Consider the following 27,017-nt stretch of genomic DNA (forward strand, 5'->3'; position numbering starts at 1 on the left):
TTAACCCGTATAGGCCTCAGTGAAAGCAAAAATACTGATACCCTAACCGCTCAGAGAATTCTTATCGGATTCAAATGATTTTTTGTCAGTTCACTGGGCTACATATCTTGTTTCTAGAATTGGCCAGAGGAACTCGGAAATATTCCTGTGGCCGGAGTTATTCCGGTGGGGCACTGGGTCAAGTCGGGTAAAGAAAGACTAGTTTTTGGGACATGCCAAGTAAGTTTAAAATATGCCGGATTTTGCCATTTGGACTTAATGCCCGGAAGAACCGACTATAGATTCGTTTGATACTAAACCGTTTCAATTCTCGAAAAGAAGATATCAAACGTAATTGTGCACTTAAAGACGTTCCCATAAACTTGACACAGATGTTCAGATACAAATCGGCCACTTTATCGTAAGTTTGAGGCGTTCCGGGACCCGAAAATGGTCATTTGTAGGAATAATCAAATGACAAATCTCATAGTTATCCAATTTAATCGTTTCTCAAAAGGTTTACACTGATGCAATTTTCTTAAAATTCCGTCATGTAGTGGCCACATTATAACCGATTCCGGAAATTATCTGTGACTTGAAATTAGCCAACCTCCAGGGGCACAAACGCACAGTACCCACTGATCACCAGATTATCTCCGACCACAGGAATATTTCCGCGTTGCTCTGTCCACTTCTAGAAATTGGATATGTGTACTGAGAAAAAAATCATTTGAATCCATTAAGAAGTCGCTGAACGGTGTGGGTTTTAGAATTTTTGCGCTCATCCAGACCTATACGGGTTAACTATTCACGGTGAATTAGGGGTCCTGAGAGGAGGGCTTTTACCAACGGAAAAGGCAGTTCGTACTGTCAATTCCCAACCAATTGAAACAACCGCCACCGTCACTACGCGGCTATCTAGGATGATTATGAATAGGATATGTTAATATTGATACTTAATTAACTCTTGATGTGCCCCCACAGCTGTTAAAATCAAACTAAGTATGCTTTTCAAATTTCAACTATTTATTAGATAATTGCTTACACATATCACAAATACTCTCGCCACAGTCAAACCTCCATCTAACCTCGGTTAGCCCTCAACCTCGCGATCGTCGAATCCAGCAAAGCAATATCCAGCTCCGGATTGGAATCAGCCGCAGCTCGGATTTCTTCCAACGATTTGAGGACGTGATCCGGTGCCGCAGGTTCCACCGGAAGATGCGCTCCCTGTGGTTGGAATCCAAACTCATCGGCCAGATAGGTCACTTCGACGCGGTTCTGCTCCGGATCCGTGTAGCTGTAGTATCCGTTGGCGTACTGTCCATTGGCGCTACCGGTTTGCGAAGCGCTGATGCCGTTGCTCGTTTCGTACTTGTACACGTAGGATCCGTCCGGGTTGAGGTTGTATTCGTCCTGTTGGATCACGGCGGACCGTTCGTCTCCGCTGGAGCTTCTACCGAAGTTGTTCGGACGACGTTGCGGAGCGGCCAGCACTGTGGCGATCAGCAGGGATGCGGCAATCTTGAATGGCGGGAAATGAGACATTTTTTTTTAATTTTGAAGGAACCGTAAGCAAGTTCAAGAATAAAAAAAATCCCTATTTACTAAATTTTGGTCTCCTGAATCTGAATATGATGTCAAAAATCTTACAACTCGAATATTTGATCATTTTATTGCAAAATTGAACTTTTAAAATTTGTCTAATACGCCTAATTGTAGGTAATTTCCTTAGAAATAAGCACATTATTTGAGAATAAACGGTTTTATGACTAAAATACTATACTTGCTATGCTGTATGATATCAAAAATAAGTTCAACAGTTCATACTTAAGCTTACACAACATTTTAAATACTCAAAGTTAACATGTAGACTGGTATATGGTGGATCGTTTAGCACCGACATTTCCAACTGCATTGATTACACCTTCAAAGAGTGTAAATATTTCTATGCAAAACTGACCCTAATAAAAATGAAATAGTTCAAAATCATTATTAGGCATCTATAAACTTGAAAACATGGAATGTCTGTGGTGTTAACGAAACCTTCAGCATCCTTGGGAGGAAATGTTTTTTGGTATCGACCTGATCAAATTCGCCCCAGTGATCAATTTGCCCCCGGATTACGGTATGGATCTATAGAATTGAAATTTGTATCAAAGAGTAACAGGAGGATCAAATTTCTTCGATGTTATATGAACAATTTACTCGCTGATGTGCACTATAATACCTATATCAACCCATCTATTAGGCCCATCAAAACCCATCGGTAAGTAGTATCGATTAATTATTCTCAGTATAATTAGCATTCAATTTAAAAAAAGCAACATGTCATAACTTATAAAGGGATGCAAAATGTTGAGTCGACAACCAGGAGGCAGCGTTCAACATAGCTCTGGTCGTCACTTAGCTGGTAGCCACTGTTGTACTTCTGACATCAGCTAGAGTAAGAGGGTGCGTCCTGAACGTCTGTCCACAAGGAGGTGCGACTCAAACAGCATCTATTCTGGCGTCCAGTTTGTAGCGTGACCTCGGTGAGGCAGCCTACCAAATTTTAACTTATCACGGAAAATGTAGAAAAAAGAAACAGAGAACGATATTTTCGGCAACCGACCAGGCAACGAAACATGGACTATGAAAGAAAACTTGGTACCTGGAATGTCATGACGTTGAATGAACCCAGACGAGCGAGTCTTCTGGCTCATATTCATGGCATATGAAAAATGCCACTCCGTTACGATTCGCTGCTGCCAGAGGGATGGCCATCAGCAGCACATTCTTTGCTTGCAAGGATGTTCGGAAGCACACCTGGAGGCACCCAAATGGTGGTATTTACAATCAGATAGACCATATTCTAGTGGAGGGCGACATTTCTTAGATGTCATTAATGTCAGTAAAAATCGAGAGCTTCTATCAACTGTAGCGAATTCAAAACCACAGCGAACAATGCGTTTCAATATCTAGCATTTCTTAGCAGACGGTGTTACATCTGAATACCACCAAAAGCTGGACGAGTGGAAAAGTAAGATCAATGTGAGCGGAAACCTCAAGCAGTGCGAGAAGTAATAGGTACTGCTCGTAGACCCCGCGAAACAAATGGTTTGACAAGGAGCGCCAGAGGGTGACGGATGAGAAGAAAGTTTCCAGCCGTCGGATGTTCGTGTCTGGGCTGAACAGAGAGAGGTACACCACATTAGTTTCCATGACTCCAAAGAGGAGCAGAACCTCGCCGGGAGATGGAAGACCAGGTGGATTCAAAAAGCAGCTATGACAGGATACTGGGACGCCGCTCCAAGAGAGATGCGCAGTGCGAACGTCACTCCGCGGGAGAATGGGTGGAGAAAAAGTCGTTTGCAGAAGCGAGAAAACCCAGCAAAAGCGGACGGAGGTACAGAAAATGGAGCAGAACAAGCAAGAAAAGCCTCTCCCTTGGCAGATGCCACAGAAGAGGGTCACCGAACTCGATGATATGACGTACGCAGCGCTTCTCACTTAAAAGCGTCAAAGGAGACCCGATGTTAAGGGATCTGGGCGAAAACGTAGTCGAAGCCAGACGTACCCAAAAAGGTGAGATGCTCTTTGCGTTGAAGGAGAATCCTACAATTGACAGTTTGGCTATTCAAGAGCGCATGGTTCAATCGCTGGGTGATAAGGCAGAAGGAAAGGCTTTATGCCCGGAGATCGTGAGACGAATAGCTGAGGCGATGTACAAATGGCGATCCAATCCAAGGTGTATGGAGGCACACAGACAGCGATGATTCGTCTGCCGCTGACCGCTGCAAACAAGGTATTGGAGATAGGCAAAGTGTCAATTGGTCGATGGTCGAAATCCCGATTGAGAGGCGCTCCGCGATTGAACAAGCAAGCAAAAATGTTTCAAGTGCTTAAAACGGGTCGGACAGGCCCAAAATATGCTAGAATTGTGGGGACCGGGTCACTTGTGAAAGGCTGCACGCAGAGCCCAAAGAGCATGCTATGCACTCCAGAAGATGGAAATGACCATCAAACGGGTGGCTTCAAATGCCCTGCCTACAAGAGGGCGATAAAAGACCAATATCAATGAAGATATCCCAGATCAAACTGAACCACTGCGACACCGCACAGCAGCTGTTGTGCTAGTCAACGACAGCAAATGTGCGTGACGTGGCGATTATTGCAGAGCCGTATCAAGTTCTATCTGATAACGGCAACTGGGTGGTAGATAGAACGAGAACGGCTGCGGTACACGTTTTGGGAAGATTCCCTATCCAGGTAGTGGTGGACAATTCAGGTGAAGGCTTCGCCATCGCCAAAATCAACGGTGTTGATGTATGCAGTTGTTATGCACCTCCGAGGTGGACAGTGGAGCAGTTCAGCCAGATGGTGGATCAGCTAACTGACAAGTTGATCGGAAGGAAGCCGATACTCATTACAGGAGACTTCAATGCCTGGGCTATGATATGTGGCAGCAGAGTGACAACGCAAGAGGGTATATAGCTTTAGCGATGTTAGATGTGCGATTGTGCAATGAAGGCTCCGTTAGCACATTTCTGAGAAACGGAAGTCCTGCATTATTGGCGAATATGAACTGGAGAATTTGTGAGGGCATCAGTCAATGTAACCCTGCGCAAACAATGGGAAGAATAACAAGCGCGCGGAAGTGAAAGACGAAAGCTTTCAACAGGGAACTATTCATTGAAGCAATTTGTCAAGACGGCGCCCAAGTAACATTTTCAGTTTTTTCATTTACTACAAGCTGTTGTTACTCATTTTAGAACTTATTAGTCTTTATAACCTTAATAAACCTTTGATAAAACTCCGTTAAGCCCGAAAAGGCCCACACTACAGGAGGTTGTTAAGACTTTACCTTAAAACTGTTTCTAAACTTCTTAGTTTTGTATCGTATGAATACATATACCCTTGTAGTATGCTATTAAACATTCATAAGAGCTATTTTATAGCCTTATTGAGCTCAACTAGCGGTATTAAATCTTTTACGATATCCTAATACACGGAATAAAACCAATGTTAAGAGCTTATAATTGAACAAACATCAACCGATAAGTTGTTTATAAACCATAACCTTTTTTTGATATTGAAACCGTCATGATGTCTGCCGACTCATAATAATCAATTAAAATAATCATTTTTTGCGTGGCAGAAAATTTCCTTACGATCGCGTGGAATTCCTGCCAATAAAAATTTACTGGTGGAATGAAATAAAATTTTTCGATTTACAGCAACGCGCCGCAGTTACGACATCATTATTGGCTATCTAATATTTTACTCCATTCCATTTTCAGAATGATTTCATGCTGATCTCAATCATAAATTGATTGCATATTGTAATTATCAATCAGAAACGGCGACAATAAAAATGGATTCGATCCAGTTAAATCTTGCTGGTCTTGTCTGGGATAGTTTAAGATCAATTGGTGATTATTCTGAACAATATAATCATTCATAAACGCTTTTGATCTTAAGAAACCGTGCGCAAAACCCTCACTGGCTAAAATATTCCTAAATCAGAATATTTGTTCCGCACTAAGACAAATAGGTTTTTTGGGAGCCTTGACTTAAACTTAATGCACTCAGGAAAGCTAGTGCTGTCAAAAAGGTAAACAAATCGGAAGATTCAGTTTTGTGATGCAATTCATTTTATTAAATTTGTGCCGTTATGCATCTAACTGTTTTATTGGACTAGATTGTTATAATCAAGCCCGCCGTGCTTGATTCGTTGTACTGATGCAGAAAACGGTAAGTGATAAGTGCCTGAAAAATGAAAGCCTTTTTGGTGTAGCTCAGCTGTTGTGTGCAGCATAGTTGTCCCACTAGAACGGGAAGTTCAGACAAGCATGGGAAAAATATGCTTTATACGGTAATCTGTTAATTTGAAAGGAATATTTGTCATTTCTATGTTTGCGTTCTGATTAATCCATAATTTACTACATGATTATCATTATCAACATAATGATATTGATGTGTTTTTGCGAGCGACTGACATTTTTCTCTCCATTTCAGGTGAGAAAATTTTCAAGCCATTGAAGATTTTATTCGAGCTTTTTGGGATTCGATTGAAGAGTGGCTGATTTTCATTGATCCTGTGTGCTGCACGGTCGTTGATGTTTTCCTGTTTGATGCGGTTTTGACAAGATTTTCAAGCGGGCGTTGTTCATCGTGTTTCAAGCTCGAAATCTTCTTGCAAGCTAGAGAATTCTTTCCCTGTGTGGTGCGGTAGAAGCTTTGCCTGTGTGGTGCGGAAGAAGTTACTGGCTGCGTGGTGCGGGAGCAGCTGTTGCTTGTGTGAAGAGTTGAAACTTACCAAGAGCTTGAAGCTTGAAGTCTCATCTTCGCGCGAAAAATCAAGTTTGGAACTTTTAAGTATCTTTTTATTATTACTTTCATATATTATTTCCGTTAATAGTTTTGATTTTATTTTATATTTTATATTTTTGCATCCAAATCATGGATGTTGATGTGCCTAATTCTATTTTGAAAGATGGTGATCCTCCACCAGGACCATCAACCTCTTCTACAAAACCATTTCGTGTAAAAATATATCCATCTGCTTTTGCTGGTCCATTTGTGGTATTTTTTCGGAAAAAACAAATACCAATAAATGTGATACTAATTTCGTCCAAAATTTATGAAAAATACTCTTCTGTCAAGAAAATCAAAAAGATTTCACTAGACAAATTACGAGTTATTTTTGGTTCTCGTGATGATGCTAATTCACTTTTGCAATCACAACTTTTTACAGGATCTTATCGTGTATATGCACCATGCAATTTCTGCGAAATTAGTGGTGTTATATACGATGAATCCTTAGAATGTGACGAAGTTTTAAGTCATGGTATTGGCATTTTTAAAAATCAAGCTATTTCTCCCGTCGATGTTTTAGATTGCCATCGCTTGTCCAAACTTTTTTTGAATGACAAAGGTTCTGAATATGTTCATTCAAATTGTATGAAAATTACATTTGCTGGATCAGTACTTCCGGACTTTGTTAAAGTAAACAATGTAATTTTTCGTGTTCGACTTTTTTTTCCGAAAATTATGCATTGTGAACGATGCCTTCTTTTCGGACATACGAATCAATTTTGCTCCAATAAGCCTAAATGTTCTAAATGTGGTCAATCTCATTTATCATCAGAATGTAGTAAAAATTCTGATTTTTGTATATATTGTAATCAAAAACATAACCTTTTGAAAGATTGTCCTGTATACAAAAGTAATGAATCCAAATTCCATCAAAAATTGAAAAACAGAAATCAGTTTTCTTATTCTGAAATTTTGAAAAACTTGGCGGATTGTACCGCTCCAAATATTTATGAATCCTTAACTGATGATGAATTTGATGACACATTGAATTTAGATAACTTTATTTATAAACCTCCATCAAAAAGAAAAAGAATTCAAAAAGTTTCAAATAAAGCTCAAGTTAAAATTGATTCAAATGCAAAATCATTCGATGAAAATTTCCCGCGATTGAATTCTTCATCTTCTCGTATTATTCCAGGTTTCCAACGTGTTGAATCTGATCCATCAAATAGTAATGTAAATGCCAATACGTCTAATGATAACAATAATGTTAACAAAAATTCTTCAATTTTAGCAATTTTGGAGGAGTTAGTAGAATTGTTGGGATTTAGTGATTTCTGGAAAAAAATTATTAAATTTATTTTACCATTTGTTGCCTCTTTGCTTGATAAATTGAATGCATTCGGACCCATCATTGCTTCATCGTAATGGCTTCGAATTCCAATAGTTATTTGAATATTTTACAATGGAATTGTAGAAGCATAATTCCAAAAATAGATAGACTGAGTGTAATGCTTGAGCATAACAAAATTGATATATTCTGTTTAAATGAAACTTGGTTAACTGAATCAAAAATTCTACGTATTCCATCATTTAACATAATTCGAAAGGATAGAGATGTTCCTTTTGGAGGAGTTTTGATTGGTATTCGAAGTGGTATTGAATTTAAATATGTTAATTTATCTTTGAATGTACATTTTGAATATGTCATTATTTCTGTAAAACATATGGATTACCATTTTCATATTATTTGTTTATATATTCCTCCTAATATAAATTTTTCATTATTTGAATTAAAAATGATTTTAGACAGTGTTTCTCACCCATTCTATATTTTGGGTGACTTTAACGCACATAATTATTCTTGGGGTAGTGATAAAATTGATGGTTGTGGATCCTTATTATTGGATTTGATTGATGAATATAATTTAAACATTTTAAATGATGGATCGTTTACCAGAATTGCTGTTCCTCCATTACAAAATTCATGTATTGATTTATCTTTGTGTTCAAATAATTTATTTTTTAAGTCAACTTGGAGCATAATTAATGATCCCAATAATAGTGATCATCTCCCAATTTTGATTTGTTTTAGTCACTGTTCACAAAATAATCTTCAAAGAAATTCTTCTATTCCTGATTATTCAAAAAATGTTGACTGGGTTAAATTTTCAGATTTAATTTCTGTTTCACTAATTAATCTTAAAAATTCAAACTCCCCAATCGAAAATTATACTGAATTCATTAAATTGATGTTTAATTGCTTACTTAAATCTCAGAAAAATAAAATTTTGTGTAATAATAACAAAAATAAACGTCCAACATTTTGGTGGGATAATGATTGTTCAATTGCTTTAAAAAATAAATCGGAAGCTTTTAAAAAATTTCGTCGTTTAGGATCTAGAGAAAATTATTTTTTATATTGAAAAGCGGAAGCTTGGTTTACTCGTACTACTAAATTTAAAAAAGGAATTATTGGAAACATTTCATAAAAAATTTTGATAGAGAAACTTCATTATCCACATTATGGTCTGTAGCAAGAAATTTAAGAAATTATGATAATTCTCCTCCTGTTTTATTGCAGTATTCCGATAAATGGATTGATCAATTTGCATCTAAAATTTGTCCAGATTTTGTTCCTCAATCTATTAATTTTAAAACAAAGCAATCAGTCAATTATTTCCCGAAGCTTTGTTTGCCATTTTCATTACATGAATTGGATTTGGCGCTGTCTATTACTAATAACACTGCACCAGGTATTGATAATATTAAATTTATCGTTCTCAAAAATTTACCTTATGAAGGGAAAGTTCATTTACTTTCAATTTACAATTCATTTCTTATGCAAAATATTATTCCATTAGAATGGCGTTCAATTAAAGTAGTTAGTATACTTAAACTAGGAAAAGATGCTTCTTTGGCTGATATTCGTAGACCTATTAGTCTTTTATCATGCATACGTAAACTTATGGAAGGAATGGTTTTGATATATGGGCTAAACATAATAATATTTTATCACCTTGTCAATTTGGTTTCAGAAAAGGACGTGGTACTCGTGATTGCACAGCAGTTTTGGCTTCTCAAATTCAACTTGCTTTCAATAAAAAACAGGATACTATTTCTACTTTCTTGGACGTGTCCGGAGCTTATGACTCAGTACTCATTGATTTGCTTTTTAATAAAACGAATACTTATAAAATTCCTTTAATATTATCCAATTTCATATACAACTTATTTTCTTTCAAAGTTATGCATTTTTATCACAATGGGTCGTCTAAATTCACTCGTAATAGCTATTTTGGCCTTCCTCAAGGATCTTGTTTGAGTCCCTTTTTGTATAATTTATTCACATGTGATATTTCATCTATTATTCCAAATGGATGTATTTTGCGTCAATTCGCTGATGATAACGTTATTTCTGTAAGTGGACATAATAGAGAAATTTTACGCCATTATATGCAAATTTGTTTAGATAATATTGGTTCCTGGGCTCACGATAATGGTTTTACGTTTTCAGTGCAAAAAACTAAGTATATTATATTTTCACGTAAACATTCTACAGTAAGTGTAAATTTATTTCTTGATGGGTATGAAATCGAACAAGTATATGAATACAAGTATCTTGGTATTTGGTATGATTCAAAACTAAATTGGAATTTTCATATTAAATACATTCAGAAAATTTGTTTTAAAAGGATTAATTTTCTTCGTACTATAACTGGTACTTGGTGGGGTGCTCATCCATCCGATATGATTATTCTTTATAAAACAACAATACGCTCAGTTTTAGAATATGGTTGTTTTACTTTTGGTTGTGCAACTCAAACTCATTTTTCAAAACTTGAAAAAATTCAATTTCGTTGTTTAAGAATTTGTTTGAAATTAATGAATTCTACTCATACAAAATCTGTTGAAATTTTGGCAGGAGTAGCTCCACTCAAAATTCGTTTTCATGAATTAAATTGTAAATTTCTTGTTCAATGCATCACAAATCAACACCCTCTTATGGAAATTTTAAGAGATTTACACAGAATAAATTCTACTAGTAAAATATTGATCTCGTTTAATCATTGTTTTTCAGAAAATATATTACCTGTTTTATCAAATACATTTTATAATTGTGATATACATGTACATTCTTTTCAGATCTTTGTTGATAAATCATTACATTTGGAATTGAATCAAATACCAAGTCATATGTGTATTCAATATGCTAAATTATTTTTTGAACGAAAATTTTCTGCTTTTGATCAAAAATTTGTGTATTACACAGATGGATCATTGATTCAAAATAATGCAGGTTTTGGAGTTTATAATATTGATGTAGTCCATTTTTACTAATTGAAATCTCCCTGTTCTATTTTTGTAGCTGAATTGGTAGCATTGTACTTCACATGTAATATAATAAAGGATTATCATCCAAATTTGTTTGTTATCTGTACTGACAGTTTAGGTTGTATTAATTCTATTGAATCTACTAATTTTAATTTCAAAACCCATTATTTAATTTTATTGATAAGAAAATTATTATGTGATTTGCATTCTCGGGGGTTCATAATTAAATTTGTTTGGGTTCCATCCCACAGTCATATATATGGTAATGAACAAGCTGATTATTTAGCTAAATTAGGAGCTACTCGTGAAGTTATTCATGAACGTGATATTTTCCATACAGAATATTATGCTAGAATAAAAAAACAGGCTTTGGATTCTTGGCAAGTTGATTGGAATTCGAGTGATAAAGGTCGATGGTGTCATTCAATTGTTCCTATTGTTGCTGAAAGTCCCTGGTTTAAAAAAATGTCTGTCGGTAGAAATTTCATTTGTATGTTTTCAAGGCTTATTTCTAATCATTATATTTGTAATAGTCATTTATATCGTATTAACATAATAGATTCTAATTTATGTGATTGTGGAGAATCTTATCAAGATGTTGATCATATAGTTTTTCATTGCAAAAAATATAATTTGCCTAGAAAAAAATAATAGAAAAATACAAGAACTTAGACATAACAGTACCCATATCTGTTCGTGATATTCTTGGTAGCAGATCACTTTCAATGATACAAATTTTATATTATTTTTTCAAAGATATTTGTTATAATATTTGATACTGTTTTGCTTTTTTTATCTCTCGTTTCAGAAATCAAGAAATAACCTACTCTTGTTCACTTCAACTATTTCCCATTTTTGGTTATTGGAATTTCCTTTTCAAGAAATCGGCTCTGATATGGATCATTTCCGGTTGAGCCTATAGTTTTAAGATTCTTTTTGTAACGTTATTAGAAAAGATAAAGAGGTTTTGTGCCCTTTTGAGAACGATTTCGAAATGATATCACTCAAAGGGGCTTTTCCCTCTTTCAAAATTTTCCGTTAAATAAATAAATAAATAAATAAATAAATAATGATATTGATAACCACACGCAGACTGCATTCCAATAACATGCATCAGACAGTTGAGATTTAGCACGACTTAGTGTAGTCTTAGAAGTTTTACCCATGCCTTGACAAGACAAGCAAGATAAGATTTTATGTTTAGGTTTTAATAGACACTACACAGCTCCTTCAAAATACAATTTATTATCAACAAAAGTGGCCAGCAAATAAGTTTTAACGGTAGCTCTTGTAGATATCTACAAAGCATTTAAAAGTGGGTTTACCTGAAAAGAACGTTTGGCACTTTGCAATGCTTTATTAAATCTGTTAGGTATGAATACATCTCTAATAAAACCTCCATAAATAACATCTAAGATCAAAAAGCACTGAAATTGTTACTTGGGCGATAACGAGCGATAACCAGCTTACTGGTGGAATGACATACTCAGCACGCTTAGCGCTGCTTGTCTCAGAGCCAGAAGACGGGCTCAGAGAGCAAGGACGGAAACGGAGAGAAGGGAGCGAAGGACGGTTTTTCGAGAAGCTAGGACTCAAACGGGGTTGAGTTCAGTTTGATCTTTCGACCTTGACGGTTGCTCTTGCGAGGGCAAGTGACGAGGGCAGGATCAAAAATGTCGCGCGTCGGTCGAGTAGTAAAATGAAAAAGCGCCGCGGATCGTTAGTAGTGTTTGATCTATTGATCGAGTCGCTTGCTCTTGCGTGGGCGAGTGATGAACGCTTGTTCGGGGTACAATGCGTTTTTCGAATTATATCGCGAATCCGATTAGGCGTGACTATATCATGGATCGCATCACCAACCACTGATGACTCCCAGATCTTTACCTTATCCCACTAACCCAATATCCTTTCCACGACAACTGTGGAAATGCAGAGGTATACCCGGTCTCTAGTAACAATGGTTGTCTAATCAACATTCCTTCCCTTCCCCGATGACCGTAAGGACGTGGCCGGCGTCGTTATTGACATTTAAAACTTGAGCTCTCGACTTGTGCACATTGAAGAATGGTAAGCTAATCCCAAGCCCCATTCACAAATTCCCTGTGCAACTTCGACTGTTCTGGTCAATCACGGAGTAGCAACTACGAATTGTACGGTCATCTATGCTCATGCTCATGCTCAAGCTAGGACTGCACTCAAACGGAAGATCAAGCTTAGTAAATCTAATTGCTACAAGAAGCTGACACCAATCCGTGGGGTAATGCGTATCAAGTCATTATGGCAAAGATCAAGAGTCCTTCGGCACCAGCTGAGATGTGCCCAGACAAGCTCAAGTTGATCATGGAGGTTCTCTTCCCGAGGCACGATCCTACGTTCGGGTGACGTTTGGTGAAGACGCAGAAGGACACGATGAGGAACGGCAAGTGTCTAAACTTGAAGAAAGCCCCTGGTCCAGATGGAATACCGAATGTAGACTGCTTCCAAAGCCAGGGAAGCCATTGGGACATCCAGCCTCGTTAAGGCCCATTTACCTGCTGGATACGCTCGGAAAACTCCTGGAAAGAATCATGCTTAACAGGCTGACGAAGTGATACGGAGAGTGAGCGCGGGTCGCAAATGCAGTTTGGATTCCGCAAAAGCTTATTGACGATAGACTCGAACAGTACTTGAGTGTGCTGAAAAGGTGTCAAAGCAGAAACGATGAGGAGATCGATACTGCACCGTGGTCACGATAGATGTGAAAAACGCATTCAACAGCACCAGCTGGGAGGTCATCGCCGCAGCACTGTACAGAATGCAGGTTCCTGACTATCTGTGCAAAATCCTGAAGAGCTACTTCCAGAGCAGAATCCTGGTGTACGCAACAAATGAAGGGCAGAAGTCAATGCAAGTGACAGCGGGCATCCCTCAAGGTTCCATTCTCGGTCAAACTCTTTGGAACGGGATGTACGAAGGGTCCTGACACTGCGGCTACCCAGTAAGGAAGAGATTGTTTTTGCGGATGATGTTTCACTAACGGTGATGGGTGAAACGCAGGAAGAAGTGGTGATAAGAATCGCAGGACTGACCCCGGCACCATACTGACCACCATCGAGTTGGAGTTGGCTAGATCCTCCGCCGGGAACTAACTGAGTAGATCACGAAACAGCCCCGGCAAATGGTCGTCGAGGCACCTGTGAACCGGAAGTTTCCCTCCACCGAAATTGCAGGACTGACCTCGGCATATGCCCGAATAGCCAGAGGTGACGAAATTGCGTAGAGGTATCAGCAAGCTCCCAGCCCCGGGGGACATCGGACCTGTAGCCCAAGCCAAATAAAGGTGGCGTGGTACAGAGACGTTTCCCAATTTTTCCTCTGTACCACACTCGAGTCGTACATCAAGGTCTAATCCCAGTAAGCTTTGTGGAGATGCAGAGGTAAACACGGTCTCCATTTGGCAAAGGTTACACACTAACATTCCTTCCCCCAATCCCTCCTGACGGCAAGGACGTGGGCGGCCCTGTATAAATAAAATCACTGAATTCTGCTCACTGAAGAAGATTTTGGTGCATCCTAGCTGAACTTCCAGTTGAATTTTTGTGTATCTTCACGGAATGGCAACCATTGATATGTGTAGTCAGTCTAAGCTAAGCTAAGCTTTTACCACTACATCGTTGGTTGTTCTACTTTAGTTTCTTGTTGATGATGGATTGGCTTTTTTTTTTAACTGATATGTTATTTTGTAAAAAAAAAACAGTTTTCAATGTTGTCAAGACTGAAAAGCCAATCCATCATCCTCCCATTAAATGCACAAATTAAGCAGATGTCAAAACACTGGGCAACATTGCAAAACGCCCTATATGCGTATAAAGAGCCAATTAAGTGTTAATTTAATGCATGTATGCATCGCGCTAAGAAACAATAATAGGGTTTCTATGCGGTGAAAGTGCTGATATCAGGTGTTTTAGCAATTTAGTGCCTTAATAATGCCTGTATGAATTTGTCAGGGGTCAGGGGCCCATATAGCCGTAGCGGTAAACGCGCAGCTATTCAGCAAGACCAAGCTGAGGGTCGTAGGTTCGAATCCCACCGGTCGAGGATCTTTTCGGGTTGGAAATTTTCTCGACTTCCCAGGGCATAAAGTATCATCGTACCTGCCACACGATATACGCATGCAAAAATAGTCATTGACATAGTAAGCTCTCAGTTAATAACAGTGGAAGTGCTCACAAGAACACTACGCTGATAATCAGGCTCTGTCCCAGTGGGGACGTAACACCAGAAAGAAGAAGAAATGAATTGGTCACAATATTAGAACACGTATGCTTTGATCGCATTATTTTAATGCATTTGACCATTCTATGTACCGTGTTGATTCATATTACGGACACTTAAGGCTTCAGTGAAGTACAACTAATCACTACACATATAAATTGAATCGTTCTGCACAAAACTTTAACGTAATCAGCCCTTGCAAACACTTAAATTTCGAATGGTGGGCGAAGATTAGGATTCCACATCTTTAATTCACTTTAATCGATAAAAATATTCGGCCTTTTCATGATTTTTATTCCGGACACAACCACACTTTCGCTTCATATTCAGGACACTTTGTTTCGAATTCCGGACAGCCTTTTTTAAACACAATCAGAATAATCGAATCATTAATTACACACGCCAAGCCGTTAGAAAGACGTCAAAACTAGTTGAACATTGTAAATTTTCATGGATTGCTATGTAAAATGTTTATAAAAATCATCATTCAAATTGGGAACTTTTTGACGGCGCATTTTGAAACATTTCGAGTGAAATCTTTCCCATACAAAGTAGAGTGTCCGGAATTTGAAGCTGTCCGGGATTCGAATCAAAACGGTATAGCTTGCCGAGCTAAGTATTGAAATTCATCTTTGTCAAGAAAATTTATAAAATAATTCGAAGGGTATGTTTTTGAGACAAACAGCTATACAGAGCCTAAAATGGATTCAAAATGATTTATTATTGGTCCATGTAATTCTCTGAAATTTGTTTGAAGATGTCATGTTCATAGATTGCATCTTTTTTGAGTAATGTAGTTCTAAAACATAGAAATTTCTGAATATGATAGCCCATTTTAACCTTCCAGTCGTCACGCGATTTGCCACCGGAAACCACCGCGCTGCCATTGTGAACGAAAAGCGAGGTTTATTGGCAGTGTTGTACAAAATTCAACAACGCGACGGGGTGCACGACGTTAGGCATAAATACGTTAGGCAAAAGGACGTTAGGCATAAGTACGATAGGCATAAATACGATAGGCATAATGGACGTTTGGCATAATGGACATTAGGCATACTGGACGATTAGCATAATTTCCAAAATTTTAAAAAATACACTATTTATTATGAAAAGTGAGCTGACTTTTTTGGTAATTGTGGAGGGCTTCAAAGATCAAAAGTGTGTCGTTTAAAATACGATTGCCCTGCAGTCGTCCCATAGTTCTGAATCTTTTGAGGTCAATTTATAGGACAATACTTGATTAAATGATTGGCATAAAAATGCTGTTAATTGCCTTCATTAGCTTCGTGGTAACTTCTGTGACCATAGAGTAAAGCCCTGCTGATGGTATTTTAGTTCGGTTTCAAGTCGATCCTTGGCCATGAAGTATAAATGTACTCACACAAATAAGAATGCAAAATAGCTACATTGGCAAAGCAAACATTTGATTAATAACTGCGGAAGTGTTCCTAGAACACTCAGCTAAGAGCTTGGGTTGGGGCGTAATGCCAAGAACATGAACGACGCTGTAACTGCTGCACATCTTTTGAGTTTGGTTGTACACATATTATTGGCAAATTTTTCATCAGAGATTAACCCTTCTTTAAATTGAAGGCTGTTCTTTATAGTTATAAACAAAATTATTGGAGTTAGTGCTGCTAATTTTTCAAACAGAAAATTTGTCTTCTTTTATAATTAAACTATGCTTTCGAGACAAACTTATTCAAAAATTTATATCACTATTGCTCTTAATACTCTTACTTCCATCATACATTTTTCCTTCTTTAAATCATAGGCTTTTCTTTATACTTACCCGGTCAATCAAATGACTGTAAGAATGGGACCTTATTACAATTATATGCTGTTTTGTGAATTCTTGCTGTTCTAATAGTTATTGGAATTGTAATTGGAATATTTCCATAGAAAATGCCCGTCATGTTAAATGCTATGTTAAATTTTAGCTTGACAAACTCGACGAATATCAAGTATTTACAAGGTGCTTTCGGCAATGCTTTCATACGTGGCTGATCGAAAATGTTTGAAAATCATTGAAAATTGTTGGCAGAAGAGCCAAAGGACCACCAAATTAAATTTCTGAGCAGACTCGGAGTGAAAATGTAACGCTTTTACGGACGTCACACTACCAGCATATTATTGTTGAAGATAATGTCACCTATCATGACATGAAATTTTGAATTGATTCTAGATTGTTGTCTTCAAGTTAATCATTAGTATTATAGGTACTAATAATCATATGGAAAATTTCCCTTCTTTAGAATTAACCCAATTATGTAAGAGAAATATAACAGAAAATGTCATATACTCACCAAACTAAACTTCGCTAGAAATAAATAACACTTGCACATCGCCAAAATAAATGGACACTTACAAAAATGGATTGAACTGGACTTTAATAATGATAACAATTAACATGATAACAATCTTCTTCCATATCTTGCGATAATGGATGCATTGTCAATTTCATAACACCGGAAATAGTAATTTCTAATCAACCAATTCACCCACCCCTCGTAACGCTTTTTGTATGAATTTTCCACTATTGTTTACGAACTGTTACATCTTAAAGACACCCATCCATCCCCATCAATGTAATGGAATTTGTAAATTGTAGACCCGAACAATTGTCGACATGATAATTATTATTTTATGCCAAACGTCCATTATACCTAACGTATTTTATGCCTAACATCCATTATGCCTAATGTCTTTATGCGTAACGTCCATAATGCCTAACATAATTATGCATAACTTCCTTATGCCTAACGTCTTTATGCCTAATGGGGTATACTCAGCGCGACGACTGAAGTGTTAAAAATGAGTAGGGTTTCCAATTTTCCTGGGATTTAACAACCTGGGAAATGAGGATTTCTGGGATCACGGAAAATTAAAAAAAAAAGTGCTGATAAAGTAAATTTGATGCATTGTTGTTTATGTCCTTAAGTTTGTATGATTGCTGCTCTTTTTTTTCTCGGCTTCGTTAGAAAACAAACACTTTATAAAATCAATCAGAAGACCATGCAATAAAATTGAAAGTGAAGCTAATTGTTGAAATATCATATAACGTTAAAATCACATTTGCCATCATTGCGACAATCTTATCAAGCACGAATATAAGAATTAACTAGACTCTTACGTTGAAATTGTGATTGTAACATTGAACAAAGTCCATGAAGAACTTCATAAGATAAGCCTGCTGTTCAAGTTTTGTTGATATGATTTATGTGAACACATTTGAATAATAGATTTTGACATTATTCACAGAACACAAACTAAGCTATGCATCGGAAGTTTTCATGCAGTAAAAACTGTGATCGAATTGTTAATTTTCATCACTCAGAAAACCTCACAAAACGAATAATCTCTTAAACACTCGTAAAATAAAATTGGTTGTATCACTTTCCATCTTTATGATTTTTTTAAAACCTCATAACACCGTCAAATCCAATTCGAAAGAATCTTCCGCATCAACCAGTAAATTTTTTCACTCACCAACTTGATCATGATTCTGCGGTTAGAACTATAACTCAAAACACCCGGAGCCTCTTTCTAGCTCTACCGATAAACAACTTGAACTAACCTCCTCGAAGCAGCCCCATTAGCTTTTATATGATTCAAAAGTGGTAATCTTCACCCAAACCGAAACGCATCATCCATTCCCGAAAAAAAAATCTTCGAAAACAACCCCCCAATAGTAGCATCCAAACCAGTACGCATTTTAGAATCAGTTCAACAAATTGTACAAGGAAGCTGCTGGCTTATCCCTCCCTCCGCGATCCGAAAAAGATGTGTAGCGCGCTTTTTTTTCTGCTCAAGCTTCTCTCCAACTACAACCGAATTAAAGCCACGGCTTTCGAACCCATTTATCATCCTCGCCAAGTACGATTCTGGGGTGATCGCGCGCCTATGGTCATGATCGTAAGCTTTTTGGATTTTCGAAATGTCACACAACCTACAGTGGCCGAAATTTCTCGCATCCATCGATTTCTCAGGCGGCAGAATCAAGATCACCGTCCGAGATGAAGATTTTACCATGCCAAAAAGAAGCCACCATTCATTCTAGATCTCAGGGACACAACTCGTTTTTGGGGTGGTCGATGCTTAATGATGCGGTAGAATGGATGATATCCTCTCGAAATCAAGAAATGGCTACACGATTGGTCGAATATTAAGGTTTACGCAAAACTATCTTTGGATTCTTTTAAGGCATCCGTTAGAACCGGTTATCCTTGAGAACTGGTACGAAATACAACGCATTCTTTCCAAAATGTTGATAAAGAAGACAAATTGATAACATTCGAATTTGGTCTTAGAACATAGGCGAAAGTTTTGCAATTTAAGGGGCAATAAAAATATTCTGAAAGGACTTCGTTCATAAAAAAAAGAAATTTCACTGGAAGGGTACTTCACATGCAAGACTTTTACAGTGTGGAAGACTTCTTCCAGTGTGGTAGACTGCTTCCGGTGATCATAGATCTCTTCCAAAAACTTGAGAATTCTTCCAATGGCAGGAGATTTCCGAGAAATGGGAAGTTCTCTTCCAGTGGCAAGATCTCTTCCAGTGGAAAGATCTCTTCCAGTGAAAAGATCGCTTCCAGTAGGAAGACCTCTTCCAGTTGGAAGATCTCTTCCTGTACGAAGATCTCGTCCAGTGGGAAGATTTCTTCCAGTGGAAAGATTTCTACCAGTGGAAAGATTTTTTCAGTGGAAAGATTTCTTCCAGTGGGAAGATTTCTGTCAGTGGGAAGATCTATTCCAATGGGAAGATCTCTTCCTGTGGAAAGATCTCTTCCAGTTGGAAGATCTCTTCCAGTGGGAAGATCGCTTCCAGTTGGAAGATCTCTTCCAGTGAGAAGATCTCTTCCAGTGGTAAGATCTCTTCCAGTGGCAAGATCTCTTCCAGTGGAAAGATATCTTCCAGTTGGAAGATTTCTTCCAGTGGGAAGATTTCTTACAGTGGGAAGATTTCTGTCAGTGGGAAGATCTATTCCAGTGGGAAGATCTATTCCAGTGGCAAGATTTCTTCCAGTGGCAAAATCTCTTCCAGTTGGAAGATTTCTTCCAGTTGGAAGATTTCTTCCAGTGGGAAGATTTCTTTCAGTGGGAAGATCACTTCCAGTGAGAAGATCTCTTGCAGGGGGAAGATCGCTTCCAGTAGAAAGATCTCTTCCAGTGGGAAGATCTCTTCCAGGGGGAAGACCGCTTCTAGTAGAAAAATCTCTTCCAGTGGGAAGAACTCTTCCAGTGGCAAGATCTATTCCAGTGGAAAGATCTCTTCCAGTTGGAAGATCTCTTCCAGTGGGAAGATCGCTTCCAGTTGGAAGATCTCTTCCAGTGAGAAGATCTCTTCCAGTGGCAAGATCTCTTCCAGTGGCAAGATCTCTTCCAGTGGCAAGATCTCTTCTAGTGGCAAGATCTTTTCCAGTGGAAAGATATCTTCCAGTGGGAAGATTTCTTCCAGTGGAAAAATTTCTTCCAGTGGGAAGATTTCTTCCAGTGGAAAGATTTCTTCCAGTGGGAAGATCTCTTGCAGGGGGAAGATTTCTTTCAGTGGGAAGATCACTTCCAGTGAGAAGATCTCTTCCAGTGGAAAGATCTATTCCAGTGGGAAGATTTCTTCCAGTGGGAAGATTTCTTCCAGTGGAAAAATTTCTTCCAGTGGGAAGATTTCTTCCAGTGGAAAGATTTCTTCCAGTGGGAAGATCTCTTGCAGGGGGAAGATCGCTTCCAGTAGAAAGATCTCTTCCAGTGGGAAGATCTCTTCCAGGGGGAAGACCGCTTCTAATAGAAAAATCTCTTCCAGTGGGAAGAACTCTTCCAGTGGCAAGATCTATTCCAGTGGAAAGATCTCTTCCAGCGGGAAGGTTTCTTCCAGTGGGAAGATCTGTTCCAGTGGGAAGATTTCTACCACTGGGAAGTTCTCGATCGATGGGAACATCTCTTAATTTATCGTGAAAAAGAAACTGTCCCCTGTTCATTCCTATACCCGCCTATGTATCATTTGAAAAATTGATACAGATTAGGTTCGGCAAGGTTGACACGATGCGGATGGTCACATCCATGATTAATGCTTTTCCTTGTAGGACGACTACGGACGACATTGGCGGAATCAACGAAAGCAGCAAAAACCAGTTCCTTCAGCTCTAAATGGAGGCTGGGTCGGAGGTTTGAACTTCTGAAAATGTTTTGAGGAATGATCGAATCTTGGGACATCCTTTAGCCATTATCATAAATTTGCTAGAGTGACGACTCTCGGTAATAGGCTATTTAATTTGGAGCTCCCTCGATGGTCGTCCTTGGTCAAATTAACCATCAAAACGCATTTTTGTGCGTCGAATTTTAATGCATTATGAAAATGAATCAGGATATTTATTCTATATTGCATTCATTGTAGATGAAAACGAAGCGATTTGACATTTGCAACGAGTTTATCGCTTCCATAAATAAATATGGTATCTCTTTTCTATGATCATAAAATAATGGAATCGAGGTTCTGTGAATGACCTGCCATATAGATTATTCATCATTACTACATTTTAATATCTGAACTAGCCTCACTGAATGAAGATCGTTTTCTCCGTCACGCAAACTATGTATCTGTGAAGAAAATCCCACCTTGGTTCGATCCACCCGGCAACTGCGTGTCGTTTATGAACTTGTAGTTGCACTTCCCGGGAGCATAAATAACATCTGACCTCTGGCCCCGAATACTATGCTGCTCACCATCATTATCCGGAGCTTGGTAGCAGCAACACGGAGCAGTCATAGGTCTCGCACCAGGCGGCCGGCATGCAAATTCCAATCGGCATCTCGTTGACCACCGACCGATCGACCGTCGCATCTAGACCTGTACGCCGTCAATACCGGTTTTCACAGGAATTCTTCAATGGATTTCTCCAGGAATTCATTGCATGGAGAATCCTTCCAAGAACAGATCTTGGAATTCATCCCAACATCCTTCCAATCTACACGGAATTAGAAGTTCAAAAGATGGGAATTCCTGCAGGTTACTTTATGAACTTTGTGACAAGTCGATTTACTCCGTTTACTGCTTGTTTGACATTGGACCCAATGTAAAGAGTAAATTATACGGAAAAACTTTAAGAGGTAAAACCACACAAATATAACATAGCTAGAAGGGAAATTTTAGACTTTGAAATATAAAATACTATGCAAACAAATTCTACAATTAAATAAATAAAAACCAAGTTAAAACAAGAACTAGCTAGATAGACGGACGGCATAACGTTTAAATTGAATAAACACCTAGGCATTACAGTAGGTAACACTATACATAATGTCAGCACTGGTTGACAGTTTGAACGAGGCTGAACAGTGTTGGCAAAATTTCTCCGTTTGCGAGGTTCCGGGTGGATTACACCTATACAGTCTCAAAGGAACGCCTTCGAATGGGCGGTCGAAGGTCCCAGAGCTAGGAATTGTAAACCACTCGTTCACTTAGTTTGAGAACGCGAAGCCACCAAGAAGTGTCCGAAAAGGATTATAGAAAACCCAATCAATTATGCTTTTTGGCTACGCAGTCTTAATTTTTACAACGGCTTATTTATTTGCCCGACGTTTCGACACGGGAATTGTGTCTTCCTCAGGGGGTAAATATTGTTGGCGTTTGTAGTCCGGGCCCCAACGAGACCACACCCACACACACCACGTGAATACTGTGTACCTGTTAAGATATAGCTAGGGAATTAGGTGATTAGAGCCGATAGGGTAATTATCCCAATAAACATTAATTTCTGTGGTTTTCCCTCTCATCTTCAACGCCAAGGAATTGAGCCGACCCTGAGTGTTCCTTAAGATTCATGCGAGCTAGCGGGCCGTGTAAAAAGGCTGTTACAACTTTATGAACAATTCTCAGAATTCCTTAAGAGATGATTTCATAGATTTCAAAATGATTTTTCATTCAAAAAATATCATCATTATTTCCTCTGTGAATAGTTCTCCAAGAATTTCCACATACATTTTCCAAAGGGTTTCATTCCACAAAAGGGTCTTCCAATGATTTTGCAGTTTTATTTCTAGAAATTTTTTCCAAAGAATTCACTCCCAGGATTTCTTTTAGGCTAACAGTTCAACAATAAATTCTTCAAGCAATGAATTCTAAACTTTTTTCGTGATTCCAGCTGGAATTTTCCTAGAGATTCTTTGATGAAATACTAAAATTGATTATTCCAACATTTAGTTTTAAATATTTTTATTTTATGTTTTCTAAAAATGTACTAAAGTGTTAGTCAGTCAGTTAGTCAGTTAGTCAGTATTTTTATGTAAAACAAATAAATTACGTAAATTTGATAGTAATTGCACTAAAAACTGCGTTATTCTTGATAAATAATGTTCAATGTGACTGAAATTTTGTGTGATCCGAAGGATATGCAGATGCAGAATATCCACTTCATATGCAACTCAAATTTACGTCATTTGATATGTCGGGCACATGGGAAATAAATTCACATGATCTTTTTAAGTGTGTACAGTCATTGACAAAAACCTGTTGCTGATGCTGTTTTACCATACAAAATGCATATGTTACGGTCTCTGTTTCTCAAGTAGTCCATGTAGGTATGCTGAGCTTTATTGTCTGCCCGTGGTTGCTACTCCAGTATCACCATATCAGCCATATATGCTGAGGTTTAAATGAGTAACTGCTAGTAATTTTTATAGTGTACACACTTAGAAAAAAATCATTGAAATTTCATATGTGCCCGACGTTTAAATAAATTTAAGTAACAAGTGACGTTATTTTCGGTCAAATTAAACCAAATATTTTTCAGATTACTAAAATTCAGTGTCATGGGATGTAATTTTACAAAAATGACGTATTTTTAAAATCAAATAGCATCAAATTTACGTCATTTTATTTTTTCATCGAATATTTCGCTTGCCATGAAATGTATGTCATATGTAATCGAGTTCGCTCTGTGACGTTGTACAGAACAGTCGTTGCTGTAGGGACCGGGAATAGAAATATATTTCTTTCGTTTTTTCGGGCGCCGGAACATTTTGTCTCCAAGAGCGAGCTTAGATTTATTACTTAGTGCGTGAGTTTAGTAACAGAGAAGTGTGTTAAATTGAATCGAATTGAATCTAAGGACTCAATTAGCTTGGACTAGAGCCCCTCTAACCAGTGAGAAACAGTTTGCAAAAGCACGTGCTTTCTGAAACACAGCAGTCCATTGTGTCCCGAACAATAGTGAACAACCATACTGAGTGTGCGAGGTATACAGTATTCTCGTTTAATCGCTTCTCGTTGAGTGCCAACTAAACGAAGTCGCTTCGTCGATCGTTGGCCGCGAGAGATGGCCTTGGGGCCATCTCTGGAGATCGGAGGGAACCCGTTTCCTCCTGATCCTCCAGTAACACAGACATGGGCCAATAGAAATGACATGCTATCGAATATGGTGGATGGTAGTTTCGCGGGTCGGAGACAGCCAGAATGGATGGATCCGATCAACGGTGGGTTGTCGATTCTCGTGATGAAGCCTGTCGATGTCAACGGGTCGTTGCCCGATGACCCGTTTGTAATACGCAAGTCCATTGAAGATGCTGTAGGTGAAATTGAAGACGCCCGTCCTGAAGCAAAAGGTGCTCGTTATGTTCTCAAAGTACGGCAGAAACGGCAAATAGAAAAACTTCTGAGATTGCGGAAGCTAGTTGATGACACGGCTATTGTAGTTGAATTCCACTCCACGCTGAACATAAGGAAATGCACTGTAACCTGCCAGCATGGTGTTCACATCTCTGACAGCGAAATGACATCCCGCTTAAGTTCACAACGAGTTATTGAGGTACGCCGGTTCACACGACGAGATCCAAAGGACAAAAAGAAGATCATACCCACAAACACAATGGTTCTGACGCTCCAAGGTACAACCGTTCCAGAGTTCATCTACTTTGGCTACGTAAGGACAAAAACTCGCCCATATTATCCGTCCCCTTTACAATGTTCTAAGTGCCACAGATTTGGACACACCAAAAAATACTGTACGCAGACTGCATTGTGCGCGGATTGCTCCTCGGAGCATGCTGAATCAAATCCTTGCTCAGCTGATCCCCACTGCGTCAACTTTAGAGGGTCGCACAGCTCCAGGTCAAGGGATTGTCCGGTTAAAATCGATGAAACCAGAATCGTGAAAATCAAAGTGGATCAGGACGTGTCATACGCAGAAGCAAGAAAGATTCATGAATCACAAAAAGAACAAGGACCACCAATGAGCACGACCCCGAATGTCAGCAACCTTATGAAGAAATTGGAGGAAAAAGACCAGGAAATCGCAAAACTGAGAACACTGTTACAAAATTTGATCAAAGAGGTAGCAGAGCTTAAAAAATGCAATCAATTAGCGGCATCAACTTCCAAAGAATCCGAAGAAGAACAAAAAATGGACACCAGTGAAGATCAGAAAATCACGAAACGTCAACGCAGTAAGGATACATCACCGACCATCTCGCAAGACAATGGTAGAAACTCTCCACCGCTGAAAAAGCTGACTGGAACAACGCCCAAGGACCAACAAAAGACCTCACCGAAGAAGGAAACCTCTACGAAAACTAAGACGACTCAATAAAAAACTACTTACAGCCCAACAACTTTCTGCATCTCTCCCACACACGATTCAGGTGAATCTGTGTGGCAGGAACCAAAGCTATGATTTTCTTTCTGTGAGTTTGTCTGATTCTAACTCAACTAACCAGCATTCAACCACGAACCTAATAACGAATTAATTGATAATCCCTCGATAACAAGCCACACCAATAGTACTAACACAGAAAGACTACATTCAAAAAAAGTCACTGCCGTCCAGTGGAACTTGCGCGGTTATAGAGCAAGGCGCTCAGAGCTTCAAATTCTAGTGAGAACTCATCAACCAGATATAGTTTGTCTACAGGAAACTCTTTGTCAGCCAAATTGTCCATCCTTTTCTAGCAATTACGAATTTTACTGTCTCCACCCAACACGTATAACCGGTTGGGGAGGAGTAGCCATTGCGGTATCGAAGGATGTTCCACATTCAAAAATACCCATAGTGACAAGTCTACAAGCATTAGCCGTAAAAGTACAACTGCCTACCGAACGCACATATGTGTCTTTATATATTCCTCCTTCACACGACAACAACACGTTGAAGGATGAACTTTTGGAGCTTATCCAGCAATTACCAAAACCTTTTATTATCATGGGAGACCTCAATGCACATTCAGAGATTTGGGGTGGTTGCTCTACTGACCTACGTGGTAAAATATTGATAGGTGTTATAGGAGAGTTTGACCTGACGATTTGCAATGATGACTCTATGACCTTTTTTTGCCCTGCAAACGGCAATCAATCCGCCGTAGACCTTACTCTTTCATCTGACCATCTTAACAATCTTGGTTGGAGTGTCGATAACGATTTGCGAGGCAGCGATCACTTCCCGATTTTCCTTTCTCCTTATAATTCAATTGCCCCTGAATACGCAACACCCAAGTGGATTTTCGAAAAGGCAGATTGGGCTGAGTACCAAAAACTAATAGACTCAACTATAGATTCAAACAAATGTTATACTCCCAATGAACTCTCAATTTTGATAACTGACACAGCATTATCCTGTATCCCTAGATCTTCAGGGCGAAACGGCAACAAGCGTGTTCCTTGGTGGAATGATGCAGTTGCAAGCGCAATTAAAAGTCGTCGTAAAGCATTAAGATCCCTACGTCGAATGGAGAAAACCAATCTCATGTACCAGGAAGCTTTATTGAAATTTCGAAAAGAAAGAAATAATACACGAAAAGTCATTACAGATGCCAAAGAGCACAGTTGGCAGAACTTTGTAGAAGGTGTGAGTGTACACTCATCTTCCTCCGAGTTATGGAGAAGAGTTAATGTTTTGCAAGGACGACCTCAGCGCTCGAAACCTTCCATAAAAATAGACGGGAGTTTTTCTGACGATCCTGTTCAGGTATCAGAGTCTTTCGCTGACTATTATGTGAAGATTTCGATTCGAGATACTATAGCTGTCAGTGAAAGAAATTCAGATGATCTTTTGCAGTCCAATGTTGATACTACTGCCACTTATAATCAGGATATTTCTTTGAGTGAGCTTGACTGGGCTTTGAGCAAATGCACTAGCAAAAGTACTGGATCTGATAACATAGGA

The 27,017-nt window shown here is 38.6% G+C and overlaps 1 protein-coding gene across 1 annotated transcript; it reads right to left on the reverse strand.

Annotated features, from left to right (window-relative positions):
- Positions 1 to 984: 984 nt before the first annotated feature.
- LOC5570391 (pupal cuticle protein Edg-78E) lies at positions 985 to 18,504 on the reverse strand. The gene is made up of 2 exons (XM_001659049.2): positions 18,358 to 18,504; positions 985 to 1,503 (listed from the first exon to the last, which is right to left on the reverse strand). The coding sequence occupies exons 1-2, from the start codon at positions 18,367 to 18,369 to the stop codon at positions 1,063 to 1,065; spliced, it is 453 nt and encodes a 150-aa protein (XP_001659099.2). The 5' UTR covers positions 18,370 to 18,504; the 3' UTR covers positions 985 to 1,062.
- Between the last annotated feature and the right edge of the window lie 8,513 nt (positions 18,505 to 27,017).

The sequence above is a fragment of the Aedes aegypti genome, chromosome 2 (assembly GCF_002204515.2).
Source record: "Aedes aegypti strain LVP_AGWG chromosome 2, AaegL5.0 Primary Assembly, whole genome shotgun sequence".
Classification (NCBI taxonomy): Eukaryota; Metazoa; Arthropoda; class Insecta; order Diptera; family Culicidae; genus Aedes; species Aedes aegypti.